At 38.2% G+C, this 22,016-nt stretch overlaps 1 protein-coding gene across 1 annotated transcript in view; it reads left to right on the top strand.

Moving 5' to 3' along the window:
* The window catches only part of CFAP54 (cilia and flagella associated protein 54), a 361,147-nt gene that overhangs the window by 167,853 nt on the left and 171,278 nt on the right, over positions 1-22,016 (top strand). The window contains exons 42-48 of the mRNA XM_017511466.2: positions 1,231-1,318; positions 1,618-1,827; positions 5,494-5,560; positions 7,686-7,868; positions 10,263-10,349; positions 16,392-16,514; positions 20,777-20,830. Of these exons, the coding sequence (XP_017366955.1) occupies positions 1,231-1,318; positions 1,618-1,827; positions 5,494-5,560; positions 7,686-7,868; positions 10,263-10,349; positions 16,392-16,514; positions 20,777-20,830 (812 nt within the window). The remainder of the gene's footprint in view (positions 1-1,230; positions 1,319-1,617; positions 1,828-5,493; positions 5,561-7,685; positions 7,869-10,262; positions 10,350-16,391; positions 16,515-20,776; positions 20,831-22,016) is intronic.

A 22,016-nucleotide genomic window follows, 5' to 3' on the forward strand; every position in this document is an offset into this window, starting at 1 on the left:
TACAGTGGTTGCGTGTCTGGAAAATTCAGAAATCATGGACATTTATAAATCATGCAGAAATACCCTTTATATGTGGAAAACGAAGTTTGATGTGAGATTCAGATAAACAGACTTCTGATCTTTTCCTTCACTGTGGGGGAAGTTTCTGTGCCTTGCAGGCCATCTGACATCTTTAGTCTTAACCTATGAATTACTAAGAGATGCCCCCATTGTGACATCTAACAAAACCCTTTCTCGTATTTCTAAAATACCCTCTGGGGGACAGTGTTGCCCTCTTTAGAAACCCCTGCCATGTTGGTTGGGGTTTTTGGCTACAAATCCCAGAATGCATGAATTCATAAGAAAAAAAAAATTGTGTGATTTTCTTGTTTTGTTTTGTTTCGTTTTTGAGATGGAGTTTTGCGTTGTTGCCCAGGCTGGAGTACAATGGCACGATCTTGGCTCACTGCAGCCTCTGCCTCCCAGATTCAAGTAATTCTCCTGCCTCAGCCTCCTGAGTAGCTGGGATTACAGGCATGCACCACCACACCTGGCTAATTTTTATATTTTTAGTAGAGACGGGGTTTCAGTATGTTGACCAGGCTGGTCTCGTACTCCTGACCTCAGATGATCTGCCTGCCTTGGCCTCCCAAAGTGCTGGGATTATAGGCATGAGCTACCTTGCCTGGCCAATTATGTGATATTAAAGATACATTTTCTGCCTTTAGGTAAAAGGAGAAACCTGATATGTGGTTATCTTGTCACATGTCTGCTAAAAAGCAAACCCTTTGAGCCTTCTCATCTGCTATAGGATAACATCCACATTTCTCTAAGTGGCAGTCAGAGGCCCACAGAACCTGACCACTACCTCCCTCTTCAGACTCAGTTCACCCTCTTCGGAAAACCATACTGCAGTCATACCCATCATTCCTATACATACTCAGCCATTTTTCCTTACATGCCTTGCCAAAGTTTCTCTTCTCCTGCGTCTACCTGTCTGACTTTTATTCTGCTTTCTCCACGAAGCCTCATTATTAGTATGTTAGAGCCAATCTTTCACTCTGTAATCAAAAAGAACGTTTGCTCACTCTTTGTGTATATATATCATGTGACATTTGAAGGTGCTATTGCAGTTTGCTTATTGCAATCTACACAGTTAAGGAACAGTGCAGTTTAAAATATTCTTGCAAATATAAAGAAAATATTTTTCTAGGAACTGACATTTGTTCTTTTACTTGATTAAAAATATAGATGTTCTCCAAGCCAGTAATCAAAGAAGTCTTAAAGTTCAGGCGTTGCATTCACTTGGAAGTCTTCTCATCTTTGCAGAAAAGAAAAGGTAGATTTTTAGAAATCTGTAGAACAAGGGCAAAGTTGTTTTATTTGCTTATTTGAAAAAGTTTTTAATGATTATGAAAAAAATTGTCTTTCATGAATTTTAGTTCTTCAGCAATACTACCTCGCTGCATTTTATTCATCAAACGCTACCTGAGAGAAACCATTAAGAACAGTGGATGTGTGTATAGTTATACATATGTTAATTGATGTTGCTTCTGTGTATTTGCTTTCCCTTCTGGAAGATAGATTTAATAGCAGGTCTCAGAAAATGTACTCCTTGACTCTTTGTCTCTGTTTTAGGGCTGCTTTTAAGTGTTGGTGTCAAGCTCTTGATGACATATTCAGAAAACCAGACGTGCTGCACACGTGGAAAGAGTTTGGCCCCTCACTCACCAATGTCACCAACAGCCATTCACCTCTGGGTTTCAAAGACTACAGCAAGGAGTTTCTGTCAAAAGTTGGCATCTGGGGGTGTTTGCAAGGAGCAGTCATATCAGCCAAGATAGCACAGTGAGTGTGAGGTTGGAAGAATCTGTGTACCAGCTAATAGCTTCCTTGTAGGGTGCCCTTCCCATGTCATGCAAAATGCTGTGCCTCATGCACACTGGATTTCTGGGAGATTATGTCCATATCATACAGGGCCTTACAGTTTATTTACTTATTTGTGATGTTTATTGCTTTGTGATTATCTCCTCTTCCTGTAACACAATGCTTGCCCCAAAATATCAGTGTCATCTGGGCCCAGGTGTTTGCCTTGCTCACTGATGGATCCCAAGTGCCAGACATGCAGCTGGCATTCAATAACTACTTGTGTTTTTTCTTTTGAGACGGAGTCACACTCTGTCACCCAGGCTGGAGTACAGTGGCTCCATCTCAGCTCACTGCAACCTCCTTCTTCTGGATTCAAGAGATTCTTCTGCTTCAGCCTCCTGAGTAGCTGGGATTACAAGTGCCCACCACCATGCCCAGCTAATTATTTTGTATTTTTAGTAGAAACAGGGTTTCACCATGCTGGCTAGGCTGGTCTGGAACTCTTGACTTCCAGTGATCTGCCCACCTCACCTTCCCAAAGTTCTGGGATTACAGGCGTGAGCACCCGCGTCTGGCTCAACAACTACTTGCTGAGTGGTCAAATGAATGAGCAGTTGGTGTGGGAGCAAGAAAACAATGTGGAGGCAGTCAGTCATGGGCCTTATCCAAGAATGTACAAGAATCCAGTTACTTTCAACAAGTTTCACATTCCTTCTGAGCCTCAGTGTCCTCATCTCTAAGCCAGGGTGGTAAAAATTACATGATATACTGTATCGATTTCCTAGGGTGGTCATAACAAAGTACCACAGACTGGGTGACTTAAACAACAGAACTTTGTTATCTCATGATTCTGGAGGCTGGAAGTTGGAGAACAGGTGTTGGTGAATTGGTTTCTTCTGAAGCCTCTCTTCTTGGCTTAGACATAGGAAAGACCACTGTGTCCACATGTGGTCTTTCCTCGGCATGTCAATGTCCTCATCTCCTTCTTTTAAGGATACCAGTCATATTGGATTAGGGCCCACCTCTGTGGCCTGATTTGAACTTAGTTACTTACCTCTTTAAATGCCCTGTCTTCAAGTATGGTCACAATCTGAGGTTAGTGGGTGTGTTAGGCTGTTCATGCTTTGCTACAAAGAAATACCCAAGACTGAGTAATTTAAAAAGAAAAGAGGTTCAATTGGTTTGTGGTTCTACAGGCTGTACAGAGAGCATGGTCCCAGCATCTGCTGAGTTTCTGGTGAGGCCTCAGGAAGCTTTCAATTATGGCAGAAGGCCATATTTGAATATGGGAGCCTGCATCTCACATGACAAGAATGGGAGCGAGAGAGAGTGGGAGGTGCCACACTCTTAACCAGATGTATGTGAACTCACTCATCACCAAGGGGATGGCACTAAGCCAATCATGAGGGATCTACTCCCCAATCCTAACACCTCCTGCCAGGCCCCACCTCCAATACTGGGTATTACAGTTTAACATGAGATTTGGTGGGGACTTCTTTTCAAACTGTGTCACTGAGAGTTAGGACTTCAACATAGGAATTTCTAGGGGACACAATTTAGCCCATAACACATACTGTATTAGTTCCTTTTTGTTGCTGTGACAAATTACCCTAAACCTAATGGCTTAAAACAAAACAGATTTATTATTTTACAGTTATAGAATTCAGAAATCATAAGATCAGTGTGTCAGCAAGGCTGTGCTTCTCTAGAGGTTCTTGGGGGGGAAGCTGATTTCTTATCTCTTCCAGCTTCTTGAGGCCTCCTGCATTCCTTGGCTCATGGCCTCATCTTCTATCTTCACGACCAATAGCTTAACATCTTTCCCCCACCCCCACCCCTCTCCGTCTCTCACATCTTCTTCCATCTTCACGTCCCCTTCTCTGACCCTGACCCTCCTGCCTTTCTCTTACAAGGGCTACCGGTGACAATCCAGGATAATCTTCCCTATTTCAGTGGCCTTAATTTAATCACATCTGCAAAGTCTTTGTTGCCCTGTAAGGTCACATATTCACAGGTTCTAGAGATTAGATCATGAATATCTTTGGAAGGCCATTATTTAGCCTACCACACATAACACAGGTGAATGTCTTTAACAATGGCTTATACATAGCTAGCAATCACAAATATCTTAAGTATTTGATTAACATGTGAAATTTGAAAAGTATGGAGGAAGTAGAGATATAGGTTTCCTTCACCTCTCCAGTTGCTTTTCTAGCTTACCTGTCGGAGGTGGTGGGCAACAACATGCATAGCTTTAAGCTGTAGGGCACACTTAACAAAAACTTAGTTGTTCCTAGGAAGTGATCACATTGCTTTTAGATTAGCCTCTTCAGTCAGGGTAGTAAGAAAGTAATGCTTTAGACGTATTAAACATCAAAGATTTAGGGCTCTGTCACGTTTGATTTTTCTGTGCTCCTGGGATAGAACACACACACACACACACACACACACTCTCACACTCTCTCTCTCTCTCTCTCTCTCTCTCTCTCCTGAAACAAAGTCTGCGCTTGCTTATGACTTAGTGGAGCTTGGCACTTGGGAATGGAAAAGCCAAGGAAAGTTCACAGCTTGGAAAGGAACAGCACAGCCTTCCTGCCAGAGGGCACCTCAGCTTCTCTGTGCCTCTGAAGTTATTACCTAGTGATTTTCAACAAACAGAAAGTCATTTCCTGGTTACCCAGCTGGAAGTCTGACTGCCATAGGAGATGTGATTCTACAGGGGCTTTGGCTATTTTCCTAGACTCCCTGAGTAGAGGAAACTCTTCTCCCCCTCTGTAAAATACCACACTTGAAGATCCACACAGTGAAGCTGAACTGTGATAGACATTTTTATTAATGTAGTGAACCTGATTGGTTTTATCTAAGAAAGACTTAGGAGAAGGTAACGTGTTTTGTAGTTACAAATGTGAATTTTAAGACTCATCAGTATAGAGAACTCAAACTCTTCTTCTAAGGGACATAAAATGAAAGAGTTGTAAATGGAGAGACATTAATCTTTGGTGGAGATACTTAATGTTTGAAAGGCACCATAATAAACAGCTAGAGAGAAAATACAATGCTTCAGTCTTCAGGGGGAGTTCTTTAACTGTGCTCATCAAAAGCCTTTACTGTGCACCTCCTTTTACCAAAAACTTCCACTTCCAGGGGTTCATTCAGTGGAACAAATAGGATAAGTGTTCAAAAATGTGGACATAACAATGTTTACCTCAGCACTGGAAAAAGCCAGAGTTGAGATTCGTATTTTTATGTTATAGCACATTCGTATGATAAAACATTAAAGTTCTTTAGAAGAATGATACAGTTCATTATGTGTGTGAATGAAAAATTTGTTTATAAAATAATGTGTTTTGCATAATTCTAGTCTTAATCTATGTGTATTTGTTTCTACATGTGTATAATTGTATACAGAAAAAAATATGTATAAGGAAATTGACTAAAATGTTACCAGTAATCGTGTTTAGGCAGTAGGATTACAGGGGAATTTTATCTTCTTTAATATATTTTCCTTCTGTTTTCTTATATATTTATATGTATATGTTTTTCTTATACCTTTTGTGTTCTGGATATGTATGTAAAGGTACAGTTATGCCAAAATGTTTTTGGAAATTTTCTACTAATCAGTTTATTTTTCTTATACTTACTTAGATTTATTCAGTCATTGAATGTTGAAAAGAGAACTGACTGTTGCATTTTGTCTGCATTACTCTTTCAGGTAACGTTTTATGTTTATATGTTTTTCCATGGTAGCACAACCATTCATCAGATCAGTAAAAAATGTTTATCATATTCAGAAAGCTCACAGGTAGCAAAATAGCATGAATCTTAATTTAAATATCACAACCCCATCTTTCTCTTGCTGGCTGAACCCCAGTGGCACTTTCATCGTGAATTTTTTTTTCTGTTTTTGAGACCGAGTCTCACTCTGTTGCCTAGGCTGGAGTGTAGTGGTGCCATCTCAGCTCACTGAAGCTTCTGCCTCCCAGGTTCAAGCAATTCTCATGCCTCAGCCTCTCGAGTGGCTGGGACTACAGGCGTGCACCACCACACCCAGCTAATTTTTTGTATTTTAGTAGAGATAGGGTTTCACCATGTTGAACAGGTTGATCTTGAACTCCTGACCTCAGGTGATCTACCTGTCTTGACCTCCCAAAGTGCTGAGATTATAGGCATGAGCCACCATGCCGGGTGCACCTTTAATATTTAACAGTGTTAGTTTTCTCCTGTAGACTACAGAAGAAGGAATTTTACAGATGGGGAAACTGAGTCTCCTGTGATTAAGTAAGATAATGTTACTAGTAGTCAGTTTGAAGCCAGTCTGTTTGACTTCAAATAGTTGCCTTAGGTTACCTCATCTCTAAATTCAGTTTTGCTTGGTTATGTGTTATACAGTCTATCTTAGGATGAAGGTGGAAAATAACTTGAAGACTGCAGGAGAGGTATGCTTGCAGTTCTCAGAATTTTGGTTTAACTTCACTGAAGAAGAAAGAAGCTTTTATCTGAAATACAAGATATTTTAAAATTCTGAAAAGTAACCAGGGGCCTTTGGAATCTACTAAAGGTTTTATTTACTTTGAAGGATGGGTATTCTTGTTCTGTATATCAGAGAAGTCTGTTAGCTTATGAAATCTAAATAAGTGAGTTCTTCAGGAAGAACTTCTCTGAATGTAAGACCAGACTTTTCAATTTTCTTATGTTCCTTCTATCTCTTGCCCAGGTTTCAAAGGGAAGAAGTAGAAGAGGCAAGGGTATAAAGGAAATGACCCAACTCTGACTTCCTGCATCGAATTCTTTACTTTCTGATACTCCTTGTTCTTGAAGATGTTTATGTTTTAGAAAATAAGTGTTTTAACAAATATTTAACTTTTGCTTAATATGGACAATAATGTATTATTAATTTCTTAGTAATATTATACCTAAAATAAAAATTAGCTAGTAGGATTTATTTTAAAGCCTTATTCTTTTTATGATTTTAAAACAAATTTACGTTAGTAAAAATTTCAACAACTACAAAGTATTTTGGAGTAGGATACTTCATGACCTTAATAAGCTGTTGGATTGAAATTCTTTCTAAAATGTACATTAAAATAATTTCATAATGCATTTGTCCTTAAGAAATTGTCATTGTTAAGATAACAAAAGAAGCACTCTTCAAGGTAAAATTTGGTTTTGTATATCCATCTTGTTTCCCCAACATCTAGTGTAATGTCAGTTACATAAATTACCAAAAAATATTGATCAAATTAAAGATTAAACAAAATCTTTTCATTTAAGCAGTTAAAAGTTTCAAATTACTTCTGCCTGATTTAGACTTCTGAAACAAGTAGTCATTTCCTCTACTTACAGCTTGCTATAGTGGAAAGAACATAGATTTTTTTTTTTTAGCTAAATTGGCATGACTTTGAATCTCCTTTCTGCCATCGTTAGCTATGTGACTTCAGATAAGTTGTTTAAGCCTCAATTATATCATTTGTGAGATAATAATCCTTCCTTCTAAGAGCAGGTTAAACTAACATTAAATGAGATAATGTGTATAAAGAATTTACCAGCAGTGCTTAACATATAATTGACCCTCAACAAAAGATAATTTAATATAATGATAATTTCTTTGAAAATAATAAATATCCAACTACCATGGAATTTTAAAAGCCCATCTGGAGTGATAAAAGCATTTGGAACCTGTAATGTTGATAATATAAATAAGTACCATTTATTACAAAGTACAGTGTGCTAGGCATTCACTAAGCATTTTAGAAAGCAGTACATGTGTTTATCTTTTTTGCTTCATTATTGAAAATGGAATCTATAGCTTTTTATTTCACTTTTTTTTGCATTTTCAGGGTTTGCTTAGAACCACACTTCCACATCCCAAAGCGGAACGTTGCTATGCTCAATATGAAATCACTCAACTTCTCCCAGGCATTGAGCTCTTCTCAGACAGATACAGGGCTGACATTTGCTCTGTAATTGCAAGTCTGTATTACATTATACGTGAACTGCACTTTGTTAGGCAAAACCTAATAGTAAGTACTTCGTAAAATCAACACATATTTATCACTGGGATATTTTGCTCCACTCACCTCATACTTTTCAAATTTTGCTAATATTATTTTGGTCAATTACTATTTAATTTTTAAACTCTACGTATGTAGGATTCTTACACTTCAAACTAAAATGTATGAATTAATATTCTTTCTTTGCATTTTGGATACAAAAGCAGTCTATTTGATTTTTCCTCCTTTTACTGTGTTACTTTATATTTTTTTTCTTAAGATGGTTAGTGAAATTGATCAGAATGCATCACTGATCTCAAACACAGAAGTCTAGGGTATTTGGAACCCACTGCATTAAGTTGTTCAGGTTATATCAATCCCAAAACTATGAGAGCGGTTCTTTATTGAAAGAAGTTTATCTTTATGTGTCTTGTATTTTCTCTGTCAAGGGTGTCTCTAAGAGAAAAATAGATTCTAAGTAGATAAAGGATAGAGATTTTTTAATGTCCTAGGAAATAAAAAATTCAAATACAGCTCTCCTTTCCTTTGAGGAAAGAAATCACAGTATAGGTCATAAATTTGAAGCTGGTTGCATTAAAAAAAACTAGTATGTTCTATTAGAATTGTTGTTCATTTTATATTTTCCTCCACTATTTTGTCTTTTTTCTTTCTTTATGTTCTTCCCTCTATTATTTTGTATCTCTTTTCCCCCTCTACTTCTTTACATCTATTCTTTCTCCTTTTCTGCTTCTTTCCCTTTCCTCCACGATTTTCATACCTACTTACTTTCCTCCCCATACATTGTTTTCTATTCTCTTGGCATATTTATTCTTCCAAATTCAGATCTCTCTTTAAATTGAAAATATTTATTGCCCCCTATATGAACTGAGAACTTGTAAAACCATGTGTTAAAGAGATTGATAAGTGCATTTAACACTTGGCAGACTTGGTGAGAAATTGTTTATTTTTGAAAAATAACAAAATAGTGCTCCTCTCACTGTTAAAGGGATTCATTTCTGGGTTGAAGAAATAGTTCCATCCCCTGGGTAACCTTTAGCTGCCTAGACATATTCATATATAATACATATCACTGTGCTGGAAAAGAAATGAGGTTTTTTTCCCTCTAAAGCTGAAGAAATTGAGAATGTTTTTCTGAATAATTGAGCAATTGGCAGCAATAAAGTGCTGTGTTTTTATTTCTCACTAAAGAAAAGAAACAACCTCAGAGGTAATCGCCGATTCTTAATGTTTTGTGCTACATTAATTGTGGAAAAAGCTATTGTGTTATGTTCGTAGGGCATAATTATAGAAAAATGTATTGTATTACGTTTGAAATCATTTAAGACCAGTTCTAATCTTTTTAAAAAGCTGTTGCTATTAGCAGCTGCCAGTTGACTGACAATTAGAGGTTCCCCAGCTGAAATTGCAAGAAGTAAACAGTTTCCGTTTCGTATTACATCAACCTTCTCCAGAAGATGCCCAGTGGCTAAGGGGACTTCCCTTGAATATAAAATTTGCTATGTGACCCAGAGCTGTGGAGCTATGGGAAGTAATTTGCTAACTAATGGGGATCCCAATATCCTTTTTACCCCATTTTCCTTTGTCAGGGCAGGCTACAGTTGCAGGAACTGAGCTTCCAGTTTGACTTGAGATCAGGAGCTGTTCCAACGTTAGACAAAACTGTCCTCACCACATCTTTCTCGTGATGGATCGTGGTTGGGCCAATTGAAATATTGGTCTTCTATAAGCCTTCACATATATCCATGAAACTTCAAGAGCAATTGAACTTTGGGGTGAAATTCTAGGAAAATAAAAATATTATGTGAAGAGTAAGCTTGGGTTTTAATCGGTAGAATATATGCTATGTGAAGGCAGGAATTTGTTAGATTTTGTTCTCATTCAACAGTGCCTAACATATAATAGGCATGTTATAAATATTTTTTGTTGGTAGAAAAATTCTAATTGAAGACAAAAAGCAGCTGGTATTGAAACAAATATGTAGGTCCAGTTAGGGGCATAGATTGACTTTCTTTGCTTTATATTTTACAGTTATTTGGTAGCTCATTTGCTAGAATTTTTCCACAGGCCACAGTGATTCATGTGTTCATGTTGAGTTAATTGTTTTCAAGGAAGATAATTGATTGGATTTTAACCTCTTCTTGCTTAAAGAGATGAGCAGCCTGGGTTTGGGGTACCAAATGGCATCTACTGGGAACTGTGAATCTCTGATAGCTTCTTAAAGTTCTGAAAAACTTATGAAGCCTGTGCTAGATAGAGCGTTTCACTTATATCCAGCAGTATAGTTTCCTAGCATGGAAAGTAAATCAATATATAACATATCCTATAGTTAATATTTGGCGAAATTTGATTATCCGGTTATTACTTTGATAAAACATATAACAAAGAGTGTTTTTCTTTTCATAGGTTTTGCCTCTTCTTGCATTGTACCAATATTTTGTTTCTGGAATTTGTCAAGACTTAATCAGAAATCTAGAAGCAAGAATCCTCAAGGTATGTTACAAGCTTTTAAGACATTTGATATTCTTGAACTATTAAGTATATTGTCATGTATTAGTTTGATCCTAGGACTCATAATAACGCACTGATAATAACATGGCATTATACTGATATAAGAAATAACTTGCCCATTATTATAATAAAGTATGAGAAAGAGCCAGTTAGAAAGGTGTAGATTATTTTATGCTTGGGCCACAGTAAAGTGAGGAACATGCAACAGAAATGAGAACATGGAAATAAAGCTCACCCAACACTAATTGGCCTGGAAGTCACCGCTTCTGAGAGACTGGGTTTCTGGTGAAGACCAACCGAACCAGTTTTCTGAAGTTTCTGTGAACTTATTCCTAAGGACCTTTACGGATATCATGGTACACAGTAATTTTTCAATGCACAGGCAATTGAATTGACAAGATCAGATGCTAAATTAAAAAAAAACAATCTGTAAAAAAAAAATTTCTGTCATCCAGAAGTCAGTTAAGATTCTCTGCTTTTGAGATTCACATGCGATTGGCTTGAACACTACGTGGAGTGGGAAGCACCTTGTTCTCTCTGCCCTCTTTCCTAATCACCCATGTTGCCGGCTCCCACTTCTATTGAGTTTGTTTTGTACATGGATCATGTCAATATCCAACAAATGTGCTTCTGGTTCTGTACCTCCTCAACTCTAATATGGAATTCAACCCTATTTTATATTTTACACATGCACATACCATATATTCACTCTTTTTTCTATAGTGGACTTTACTAAAAATTAGGAAGACAGGGAAATTTAAGTTGAGGCAAAACAAACAATTTAATATAGAACACTTGGCTTTATTGAGCTTAAAAACTCTCTTGGCCATCATCTCCTGCCTTTGATCGAATGGAGCAATCAGCTATGGGCCGTCAATGTCATAATTGGCTCTAAAAAACCTCAAAACTTTCATCTGTGGCATTTGCAGTTTCTATCCATGGTGTGAATATTCCCGCTATGTCGTGACTTCAGGCTACCAACTAGACATCACTAACGATGGAATAGGGGACAAGATGTGCACAGTCAGCTCTTGTAATTTGGATGGGCTCCAACACACCACTGGCTTCGTGCATACTTCCACTTTTGTGGAAATACTCTCTATCTTTTGTCTCCAGATTTCTTCTATTTTCTAATAAGGGAAAATTAGATTTCCATTTGAATTGCTCTTCCTATCTAAACCCTGCCCTGGGGTCTATGTTTTCAGACCCAAATAGTTCATTGCATTCTATTTATTTATATTTATTTATTTATTGCATTTTAGGCTCTGGGGTACATGTGAAGAACATGTAAGATTTTTGCCTAGGTACACACATGGTGGTGTAGTTTGCTGCCTTCCTCCCCATCACCTATATCTGGCATTTCTCCCCATGTTATCCCTCCCCAACTCCCCACCCCCCACTGCCCCTCCCCTATTTCCCCCCCACAGACCCCAGTGTGGGATGCTCCCCTCCCTGTGTCCATGTGTTCTCATTGTTCAACACCATTGCATTCTATTTCTAAGTAAAGAAATTAAGAATAATTCTGGTGCTATTAGTGATTTTACCCTGGGAATAAATAATTTGTTACTGACCATGAAAATTTCTGAATCACCCTCTCTGAGTTACTGAACTCATATGAGCTCTCTTGCTTTTGAATTCCAACACTTTTAAAAGAAACTGCATGTAACTTTTCTCTCTTTTACAAAAGATAATGTTCTCTTCAATATTGCAAAATTCTTGACGCTAGGATCTGTATCTTACTCATCTTTTAATTCCCTGTAGTGTCTTGAGTAATACATTCACATAGTTGAAATTCAGTAATTAACTATTGAATTTAAAATCTGCAGACATTTATCAAGTGCATACTGTCCACTTTTTATAGTGTTTAGTGCTAAATCACCTAGAAAATACTTGGCAGATATTTATTGATTTAACCCTACAACAATATTTATTGAGTATTTCCTATTTAAAAGCACCGTGTTAGTAACTTCAGTCAAAGAAATGTAGCCAATGGTCCTTGCTTATAAGGAAGTGAAAACTAAAACAAAAGACAGGACGTATACCCAAGACCATAATGTTGGCACCTGCCACTCTTTCATTTCCAAGTGAGTGTGATGAACGCTGTCTCCAGGAGTTTGAAAGAAGAAAAACTGGATTTGAGTCTTTAGGTTTCACTAAGTAGGTAAGATTTAGGCTTGAAAGAGTAGAATTAATGGAGCAGGAGAGAGGAAAAAGGGAACATTTCTTAGTAGTGTGAAAGAGGTGAGAAAGTGCTGACTCGTTTAGGGGCGGGGTGGTTCAGTTACACTACAGCGGAGGTTTTGAGTAGGCAGGTTGTAGAAGATAACATGAGACTGCCAAAGGTTGATGACCTTGAGAATACCAGGGACCTAGTCTTGAATTCCCAACTCTGAAGAGATGTAATGTGGAGGTTGAGCCATGAGAGAAATGAAGAGATTGCAGTATCCGATTTGTGTAACACATACAATCTGGTCTGTCATTAAGAGGCAAGAAGCATGAAATGGTTGCAATGATCATAACTCATGAAGAGGAGATCTAGAGGGGCCCCAAAAGACATAATCTGGAACAAAGTGGTTAGATGACTTTTTAAAAAAATCCTATTGTTAGCGCTTGGTAGCTGTTTTTGTCCTAGAGTAGCATAAAAACCAGAGAAAAACTGTGGACTCAATTCTGGAGAACTGGGTTGGAGAATTAATTATCAAATTTATCTAGAATCTTATTATTTTCTCTAATTAATTATAGGATTTGGATCAGGAGAATGACATCATATCTGGTATCTGGTAGCAGTGTTGGGAGTATATGGAGAACTGGGATCTTACTGGCATGATAGGATGGAAAAGCCAGACTAGGGTTTTGACAGAAGCAATGAAAGAGCACAAGTGATGGATCATACAGAGGAAGGGATGACAGCCTGTGTGAGCAGAGTCTGCCTGACCTTTCTGAAGTAAACTGGGGCCAGGGAGTGGGAAGAGAGAAATGTCATAGTCGGGAAAAACACACAATGATGCTTTCTGACAAATCAAAGAGCAGTAGATCACACTCTGAAGTTTCTGTAGTGCCCTAGAGTCTTTCAGGGAAAGCTTTAAGACCTCTTCATGATCAGCTGGCCTGGCTTTGCTTTAGAACTGCCAACATCTTGAAAGATTTATCACTCTTAACATATCAAACCTAGGAAGGGTACCAATGGTTCTGTATTTGTGTGAGTGAATGGTTGATTTGTGGGTAGTTCTTTTTGCTATCTGGCTTGTTTGTGTTTGCAGTGTTGGTCACCTCTGAAAATATATGTCCATTATTTACCCAATTGCTTTTTCAAATGGTCAGATTGGTATGATAAACTGAAGCCATAGAGAGTCCATGTACAGCAATCATATAGTCAAGACTCAAGGAAACTAACCACATGCAGATATGGGGAAGTGTTTCCTCTTAGGGCTAATGAGAAAAATGGTCACCTAGAAACCTGAAAGAGTTTATATGTCTCCCCTAGAGCCTCCTTTGATATTATATGGCACTGGGGAGATTAGAGCCCAAGGTGTCTTGGGCAAGGAGCAGAGTATGCAACTCAATAGACAAGCAATTTTCTCTTTCTTTTAAAAAATATTTCCCTGAATTTTATATTTTATTTTTCAGTTATTATGTATCCGATTTCCCACTAGCTCACATTTTTATTTCTTTAAAATTCACACACTCTTGAGATAGCTAAGATAATAATAAATTGGAAACAGAGTACGGTGGGTGGACTTGCTGAAGATAAATGGAGTTTTCTTTTCCTGTGTAATATATTTACATGTTAATCTAATTTTGTACTTTATTCTGTGCTTCCACATTACCCTTCTCTATTCTCTACAAAGTCACTAGATGGCTTTCAAAACTTAGGTTAGGGCCCTATCCTGTTTAAAACTCTCTAATAACTCCTTATCACACAGGGAATAACATGCGAAGTCCCTTCTCTGGTCTTCAGGTTCTACTTGACCTTTCATGGCCAGCATTCACACTTGCCTCCTGACCTCCTCCCCTTGCTCCCTGAGTCCTGCCATATGGCCTCTATCCTAAGGTCCCTTTAGCAGATGTGCATGTCTGTTTTCTTTTATGCCCTTCCCAAATCTTCTCTTGAAGGTCTCCTTCACAGAGAATTCCTTCCTGACCACAGTCTTGAAAATAGTATTTGTGAGTGCCCTGTATCCCTTTGTATGTTGTGTATATCTTTAGGTGTCACTGTAAGTTTAGCTAACCATGCATCCCAATGGAACATAGCCTCCAAGAGTGCTTGTACATATGAGGTGCTCCATATATATGTTGAATGAATGAATGCATTTAAATAATAACTTTTTCTATAATTTTCAGATTGATGATCCTGCTGGATTGTATTGTATACATTATAAAATGTATAGCTGTCAATTGATTAATATTGTTAAATATATATATTTAAAATTGACAGTGGCCATTAATTATGGGTAGGAAAATTGTTCATTGCAGCACTATTCACAATAGCAAAGACATGAAATAACTTTATCTAGTCTAGCCTATCTTCGGTAGACTAGATAAAGAAAATGTGGTACATACAGACTATGCAATAATACGCAGTCATAGAATGAGATCATGTCCTTTGCAGCAACCTGCACGGAGCTGAGCAGGCCATTATCCTCAGCAGACTAACACAGGAACAGAAAACCAAATACCACATATTCTCACTTATAAGCAGGAACTAAACATTAAGGACACATGAACACAAAGAAGGGAACAATAGACACTGGGGCCTGCTTGAGGGTGCAGGGTGAGAGGAGGGTGAGGACCAAAAAGCTAACTCTTGGGTACTATACTTGTCACCAGTAGTGGGTCACGACTGCAAATTGTGCAGGTTCTTGGCATTTAGAACAAAGAATTGGACAAAGCACCCAGCAAAGCAAAGAAAGAATGACACAACAAAAGAATGAAAGCAGGGATTTATTGAAAATGAAAGTATACTCCACAGTGTGGGAGCAGGCCTGAGCAGCGGCTTGAGAGCCCGGATACAGAATCTTCTTGGGTCCAAATACCCCGTAGGCATTTCCCATTGGCCACTTCATGCTCACCCCAGGTAAATGAAGTGGTAGCCCACAATTTGTCTGATTGGTTGCAGAAAGCAGCCAACCAGTGGCTGAAGTGAAGTTAAAGGTCACACTCCTGTGCAAATATCTGATCGGTTGCAAAAAATCCGGGTGAGGTTATAAAATTATACTTGTATGCAAATGATGACTTACCTGCAATAAGTCTAATTTGTTGCAGACAGTCAGTTTCCCATCTACTGCACAGAAAGGATGGAGGTTTGCAAAGGGAGTAGCCGCTGGTCTTTTTGTTACTTAGGCATGGAAAATTAGGGTTGTCCTTTCAATTTAGTTCAAGAAAGTTGGTGTGAGACGGCCTTAGGTTCCCTGCCTCCAGACCCTGTTCACCTGCATTATACTTATTACCCAGGTGATGAAATAATCAGTATACCAAACCCCTATGACATGCAATTTATCTATATAACAAACCTGCATGTGTACCCCTGAACCTAAAATAAAAGTTAAAAATAAAATTAGTAGTTGTCTCTATGTTGATACATTGTAGAGTTAGTCTACCAGTTTGACTTCCCTGGCTGTGCTGGGGAACATTAGGAGTGCTTTTGTTTTGTTTTTCTTTTAAGCTATACTTAGTAATGGGAACAAAAAATTCATTTTTAAAAACTTTTGGACAGCTATCATATTATAAAAATATTAATATGTTATGTTTGCCTCTGATGAAGTAAACAGCATCTGATAAATGTCCATTGTTTTGAACAGCCGCCTGCTGTTGTTAGCTTCTTGGTCCATTGCACATGTAAATGGGGATACACATAGACACATGCATCTCCCTCCACTGTGTCTAGTAAACATTAATTCGTAATGCATTACCAACATTAAGCAGAAACTTTGGATCTCAGAAAGTTGATGATTTTCTCTATACTTTTATTTTCTAAGTACAACAAATTGTTTAATTAAATACCTCATTGTTTCCTTTGCTTTACAGATAGAAGTCCTTATAGATTTGAGATTCTTTTCTGAAGCCTTTTATGAGATATCCCAGATTTTCTATGGAAAAAACATGCCTTGTTCAATACCCGCAGGCTATAAAGCTGCTGGAAAAATGAAGGTAACCTGACAATTTGATTCAAAGCAATTTCTTTGCCTGTGAGGGAAATACTCCTAAAATGTAGGAAACACTCCTGTGAAAGTATGTTTACAATCTCCGATATGCTAGACCTCTTTGTTAAGCCTGGTTACAACTAGCATGAGGACTTTACGACGTTTCATTTGTCTGGGTTGGAAGGGTGTTATGGCGGAGGGAGCATAGTTTTGGAGTAGATTTTTGCAATCAAATTCTGGCTCAGGGATGCTGCATGTTGCTTTTTATTATAGTTACCATGGGCAGTCTCACTAGGCACATCAATCAGCCACTACTACTTAGATTTTGGGTCTAACATTATAATTTCTGGTTAATATTTTTAATCAAAATAGTCTTTCCTTATATCTTACTTGGATCTCTTTGATTGTCATGCTTTATACTAAAGTGTTAAGAATGTGTTCAAATTTCCTCTGATTTCTGTGAGGAGAGAACATTCCTCCATATTGTCTAACCTTTGTTGATTTTAGGAGATAGTTTTACCTGGCTTGTTTAATTTGCATTTATAAACTGGATAATTGAAGTACCCTTGAAAATGAATACTGGAGTTGACGTTTAAAGCATAAATTAAATCAGAGTGAGCTGTTATTTTCCTCTGTTTTGGTCTTCATGTTGACCTGGGAATCACCGGGTGATCATGCTTTAGGCAGATGCTTGGGCCCTCCCATACCAGCAACAAAGAGAATGGGAGAAGGTAGCAAGTCGGTTTGCCTGGGAGAGAGTGTTTGTGTGAGGAGTGAGACTGATAGGCACAATACCAACTGGCTAGATTCAGATTTGGAGGACCTAAAGCAACCTGGAGAATGAACTATAAGTCTTGAAAATCACGAACATAAGCTGACATTATATTTACATATAGTATGATCATTACTTCAGAGTATTCCCCTAAAATGTACCTGCTTATTATTCCATATGACTGCTATAGCATTATAATTTATTGTAATACGGTGTGAGGCTGTGCACAGAAGATCCCAAGAGGGATGTGTATTAGGCAATAGGATACACACATGCACATGGGTATATATGTATATACATCCATATATATGCATATATCTGTGTGATTGATCGATTGATAGATAGATACACACAGAATGGGGGAAAAGAGAGAGACTAGAGTCAGATGGTTGAATGTTCTGCTCATTTTCTGTGGCGTAAATTAATCATCTTCTTACCTGGATTAAATTAGCAGCATTTTCTTGCTTCCTCTTCAGTTAATTACACTTTAATTAGTTGCAAAATATTTTTTGAGTGCTTACTGAATACAGGTGCCAATCCAGGCATGGGGATAGAGCGGTTGAAAGACAGTAGTGGGGCTCTTGCTTCCCTGGAGCTTACAGTCCAGTGAAAAAGACAAACACTAAATAAGTTAAGCACATACGTATATGTCAGGTGGTGATACATGGCTGTCAAGGACAATCAAGCAGAGTTGAGGGGATGGAGAATGACCAGGGCAATGGGGTGCTATTGTATTCAGGGTGGTTTGGAGAATCTCTATAATAAGCAAGTTTTGGGGGAAGTGAGCCATGGAAAGATCTGGGGGAACAACTTCCAGGTAGGAGGAACTGCAAGGGTGGAGGTTCTAAAAGGGATGCTTGCAAGATGTGGTTGAGGAAAACCAAGTCGGGAAAGTGAGGCTGCAATAAGGAGGAGGAGGAAGAGACGGGGAGAAGTGACCTAGGAGTCAGATCATGTAAGACCTTATAGGGCTTGATAAGGACTGGAATTTCTTCTAAATGAGATGGGAAACTTCAGAGTTTTGAGCAGAGAAGTGACATGATAGGAATTAAATATGAAAGGACACTATTTGCTGTTTGGGAAAGAGGCTGTGGGTAGGCAGGGGTATACATTTGGAGATAGTTAGGAGGCTGTTGCAGATAATCTGAGTGAGGCATGATAGTAATTGTGGTAGTGGTGAAGGGAGTGAACAGCAGTCCTCTTCTGGATGTGTTGTGAAGGTTCAGCCGGCTGCATTTGCTGATGATGGTTTGGATACAGGATGTAAGAGAAAGGAGGCAAGGAAGAATGTTCAACCTGAGCAACTGGTAGGAAGATGTTTTCATATACTGAAATGGGGAATACTGCTCCAGGTAGGGGTTGAACATGTTAAGTATGAGATTCCCAGGAGACATCCAGGTGGAGACACAGCATAGGTAGGTGCAGATCATATAGGGTCTGGAATTCAGGGGAGAGGTTGCGGTTGCAGGGACAAATTTGGGAACATAACAAGAGAGATTTAAAATCACGGAACTGGATGAAGTCAGCTGGAGATGAGGCAGATAGAGAAAAGCAGAAGTCAGAGGTCTAAACATTAGGGTCACTCACCTTTAGAGTCCAGGAGGATGGGAAGAAAAGAGAAACCAGTTGGGTAGGATGAGAAACAAGAGAGTTTTCAATGGTCACTGCTTTCACTGGAACAAATAAACAAAAGGTCAGAAACTAATTTTTATATGTAGATTCCAAACTCCATTTTTATCGACTAGTTTTCATAAGATAAATGTGTGGGTGAATCTATCTCCCAATAGATTCTGATTTCAGATTTTGTATTCTCAAAGTTAATTTGCAACTTTCCAGCTTCAGTTGGGAATTTAAAAAGTGTAATTAAAAGAGGAAATACATTCAGGATTTATAATTAAAATAGGTGCCAATGTTATTAAGCTGCAGGCTAGTTATTTAAAGAAGGGATTAATGAATTAAGTTTCACTTGTAAAAGTAGTAACTGAAAAAATCCTACAGATTACTATTGAACTTTTCACAGGCCTTTAAAAAAATTCTATTTTTTAACATTATACTCATATTAGGATTCTGCTCTTATCACCAAATCTAAAGTCCCATTATTAAACTCTCTTTAATTTATACCACCAAGGATTTCCCCTTGGATTCATTTACTCACTTTTCAATGTATTATGGGTAATAAAGAATATCTTCAAAGTAGAGAAAAAAGTTTTTAAACACTTACCAATACTTTTTCAATAAAAGCTATTGTGATGTATTGTTTTTGGGGGGGTTCCCTCAAAAGCAGATCCTGAGACTAGGATTTGGGAAGAATAGTCTCTTTGGGAAGTGATTCAAGGAAGTAAGGTGAGCAATTAAGAAAGCTAGATTGGGAAGTGGGGAAAACCAGTCCAGAGAGCATGAATGAGAAGGTCACTCATATGGGTAACTGGGGCTCTGAGAGAGACTAGGTAGAATACTTCTGTTGTTCTTTGGTAAGATTTGTTCCCTGCACTTCTAGCCTCTCCTGAACGTTATTATGGCCAGGCAAAGAGGTACAGGTACTTGAGTAGAATACCATCTACCTGTGAGCAGCCTGTCCATGGAAGCTGTTGGTGACTTCCTGGTGACCAAGGGGGATGAGGGAGGGGCAGAGGGCATCACTTTTGGATTTTACCAGTGGGCATACTTTAAAAAGGGCCTCTGTATCAAGAGAGATGCATCCTACTAGACATGTCAGTCTCCTGTGGCAAATAATCTAAATGTTTCCCAATGCAACATTATATTTAGAGCTAAATATGATAACAAGTAATACACCAAAAAAGGGGAAAAAACAACCAAAAATATTTATTCTGAATTGCCATACAATTTTATTTCAAATGGATAAAGATGTTTTTAAGTGATAATACTCAATGTTTTTAACAGTGCAATAATTCTGACATTTTCATACAATGTGGGTGGGAGTGTAAATTGAGCCAGACTCTTTCAATTTTCTCAGTATATTCATATCTTTTGACCCAGGAATTCTGCTTCTAGGAATCTATCCTAAGGCAATAATCAGAAATATAGACAAAATAGTTATCAGTGTTATTTAAACTAGGGCCGAACGATGCAATAATGATGGGGAAGTAGCTCCCTGAGATGTCCAACAATACGAAGGAGGTTATTAGGCTACATTCATGGGATAGAATATCACCTACTAGTTAGACTGAAGTTTACAAATAACGGTATGGGAAGAAAATTATGATGTAATATTAGTGAATGTGGAATACAAATCTATTTTTTTAAATTTAAAAAGTGAGCCAAAAGAAGTTAGTAGGAAAAACGACTATAAATGTATTTCTTAAAGGAAGTTGACTTATGTATGATTTTTACTTTCTTTATACTATATCTTTTCTGACTAGAGCATATATTACTTTTTCAATAAAAATGATAATTAAAATTATTTTAGAACACATTAAATGTTTAAAAGAATACTCAAATAATCTTGTTCTTGCTGTTACTATTTTGTATTTTGACAGCTATTTCAATCATTTGACTCAGGAAAACCTCTTACCAGTAAAGAAAATATGCAGGTAAGGATAATAATATTTTATAAACATGTTTTCCTAAGTGTGGATAATTTTTGAGTCATTCTAATCTATTTGGCTGATATACTCTTTGATTCTGAAAATCTGCTATGTAATATTCTTTTTTGTTTGAGACAGGGTTTCACTCTGTCACCCAAGCTGGGGGGCAGTAGCACTATCATGGCTCACTGTAACCTCGACCTCCTGGAACTCAGGTGATCCTCCCACCTCAAACTCCTGAGTAGTTGTGAACACAGGAATGTGCCATCATACTTGGCTCATTTTTGTATTTTTTTGTAGAAACAGGGTCTCATCATGTTGCCCAGCCTGGCCTCAAACTCCTGGGCTCAAGCAATCCACCCTCCTTGGCCCCCCAAAGTGCTGGAATTACAGGCATGAGCTCCCTCCTGGCCTTTTTTTCTATTTTTAGTAATGAGGTTTTATCTCAAAATTCTGAGATTAGAGGTAGGACTGGATCAAACTGATCTGGTTTTCAGGTTGGGCAAATAGCCATTACTGATCCTGTTTCTCAATTATAGATTTGTATTTAGTGTGTTCATCTGACTGTGCCAGGGATCTGTAAACTTAATATTCATCTTGATTACCTAGAATGTAATGGCTGACTTTGTAAGAAAAGGATTTTCTACATTTTGCCATCGCCCACATATGCAATAGTTTTCACTCATATTATTTTTTCCTAGCACTGAGATTGTCTGTCAGTGGTTTGGAATGTTTCCATTTGACATTTCATAAGCAGCTCCTCTGGTTTCCCAGTATCTTTTACCAAAAGAGGATTCGAGTGCCCATCTAAATATGTGAATGGTAGTATGTGAATATCTTGAAATAATAATTTAAAAAAAACCTTAGGGGTCAGGGAGGATCCAAGATAGCCGTTTAGGAACAGCTCAGGATTGCAGCTCCCAGTGAAAGCGCAGAGGGTGAGTGGACGCCACATTTTTATTGCCCACAGACTAGGAAATTCCCAGGTGGAGGAGCTCCACAGGTCACCAGCGCGGCTGTTTCGGCCAGCGCGGCTGTGCTGGCCGGCGCCGCTGCTTTGCCCCGCGCCGCTGCTTTGTCGGTGCCTGGAGCAGCGGTTCTCCGTACAAAATACACTGGTCCGGGTACCCTTTTGGCTGGTGATTGGAGCCACGGGAAGTCGCCCATTTGTCTGTTTAAAAAGGGGACTGAG

This window comes from Cebus imitator, unplaced genomic scaffold, assembly GCF_001604975.1.
Source record: "Cebus imitator isolate Cc_AM_T3 unplaced genomic scaffold, Cebus_imitator-1.0 Scaffold18, whole genome shotgun sequence".
NCBI lineage: Eukaryota > Metazoa > Chordata > Mammalia > Primates > Cebidae > Cebus > Cebus imitator.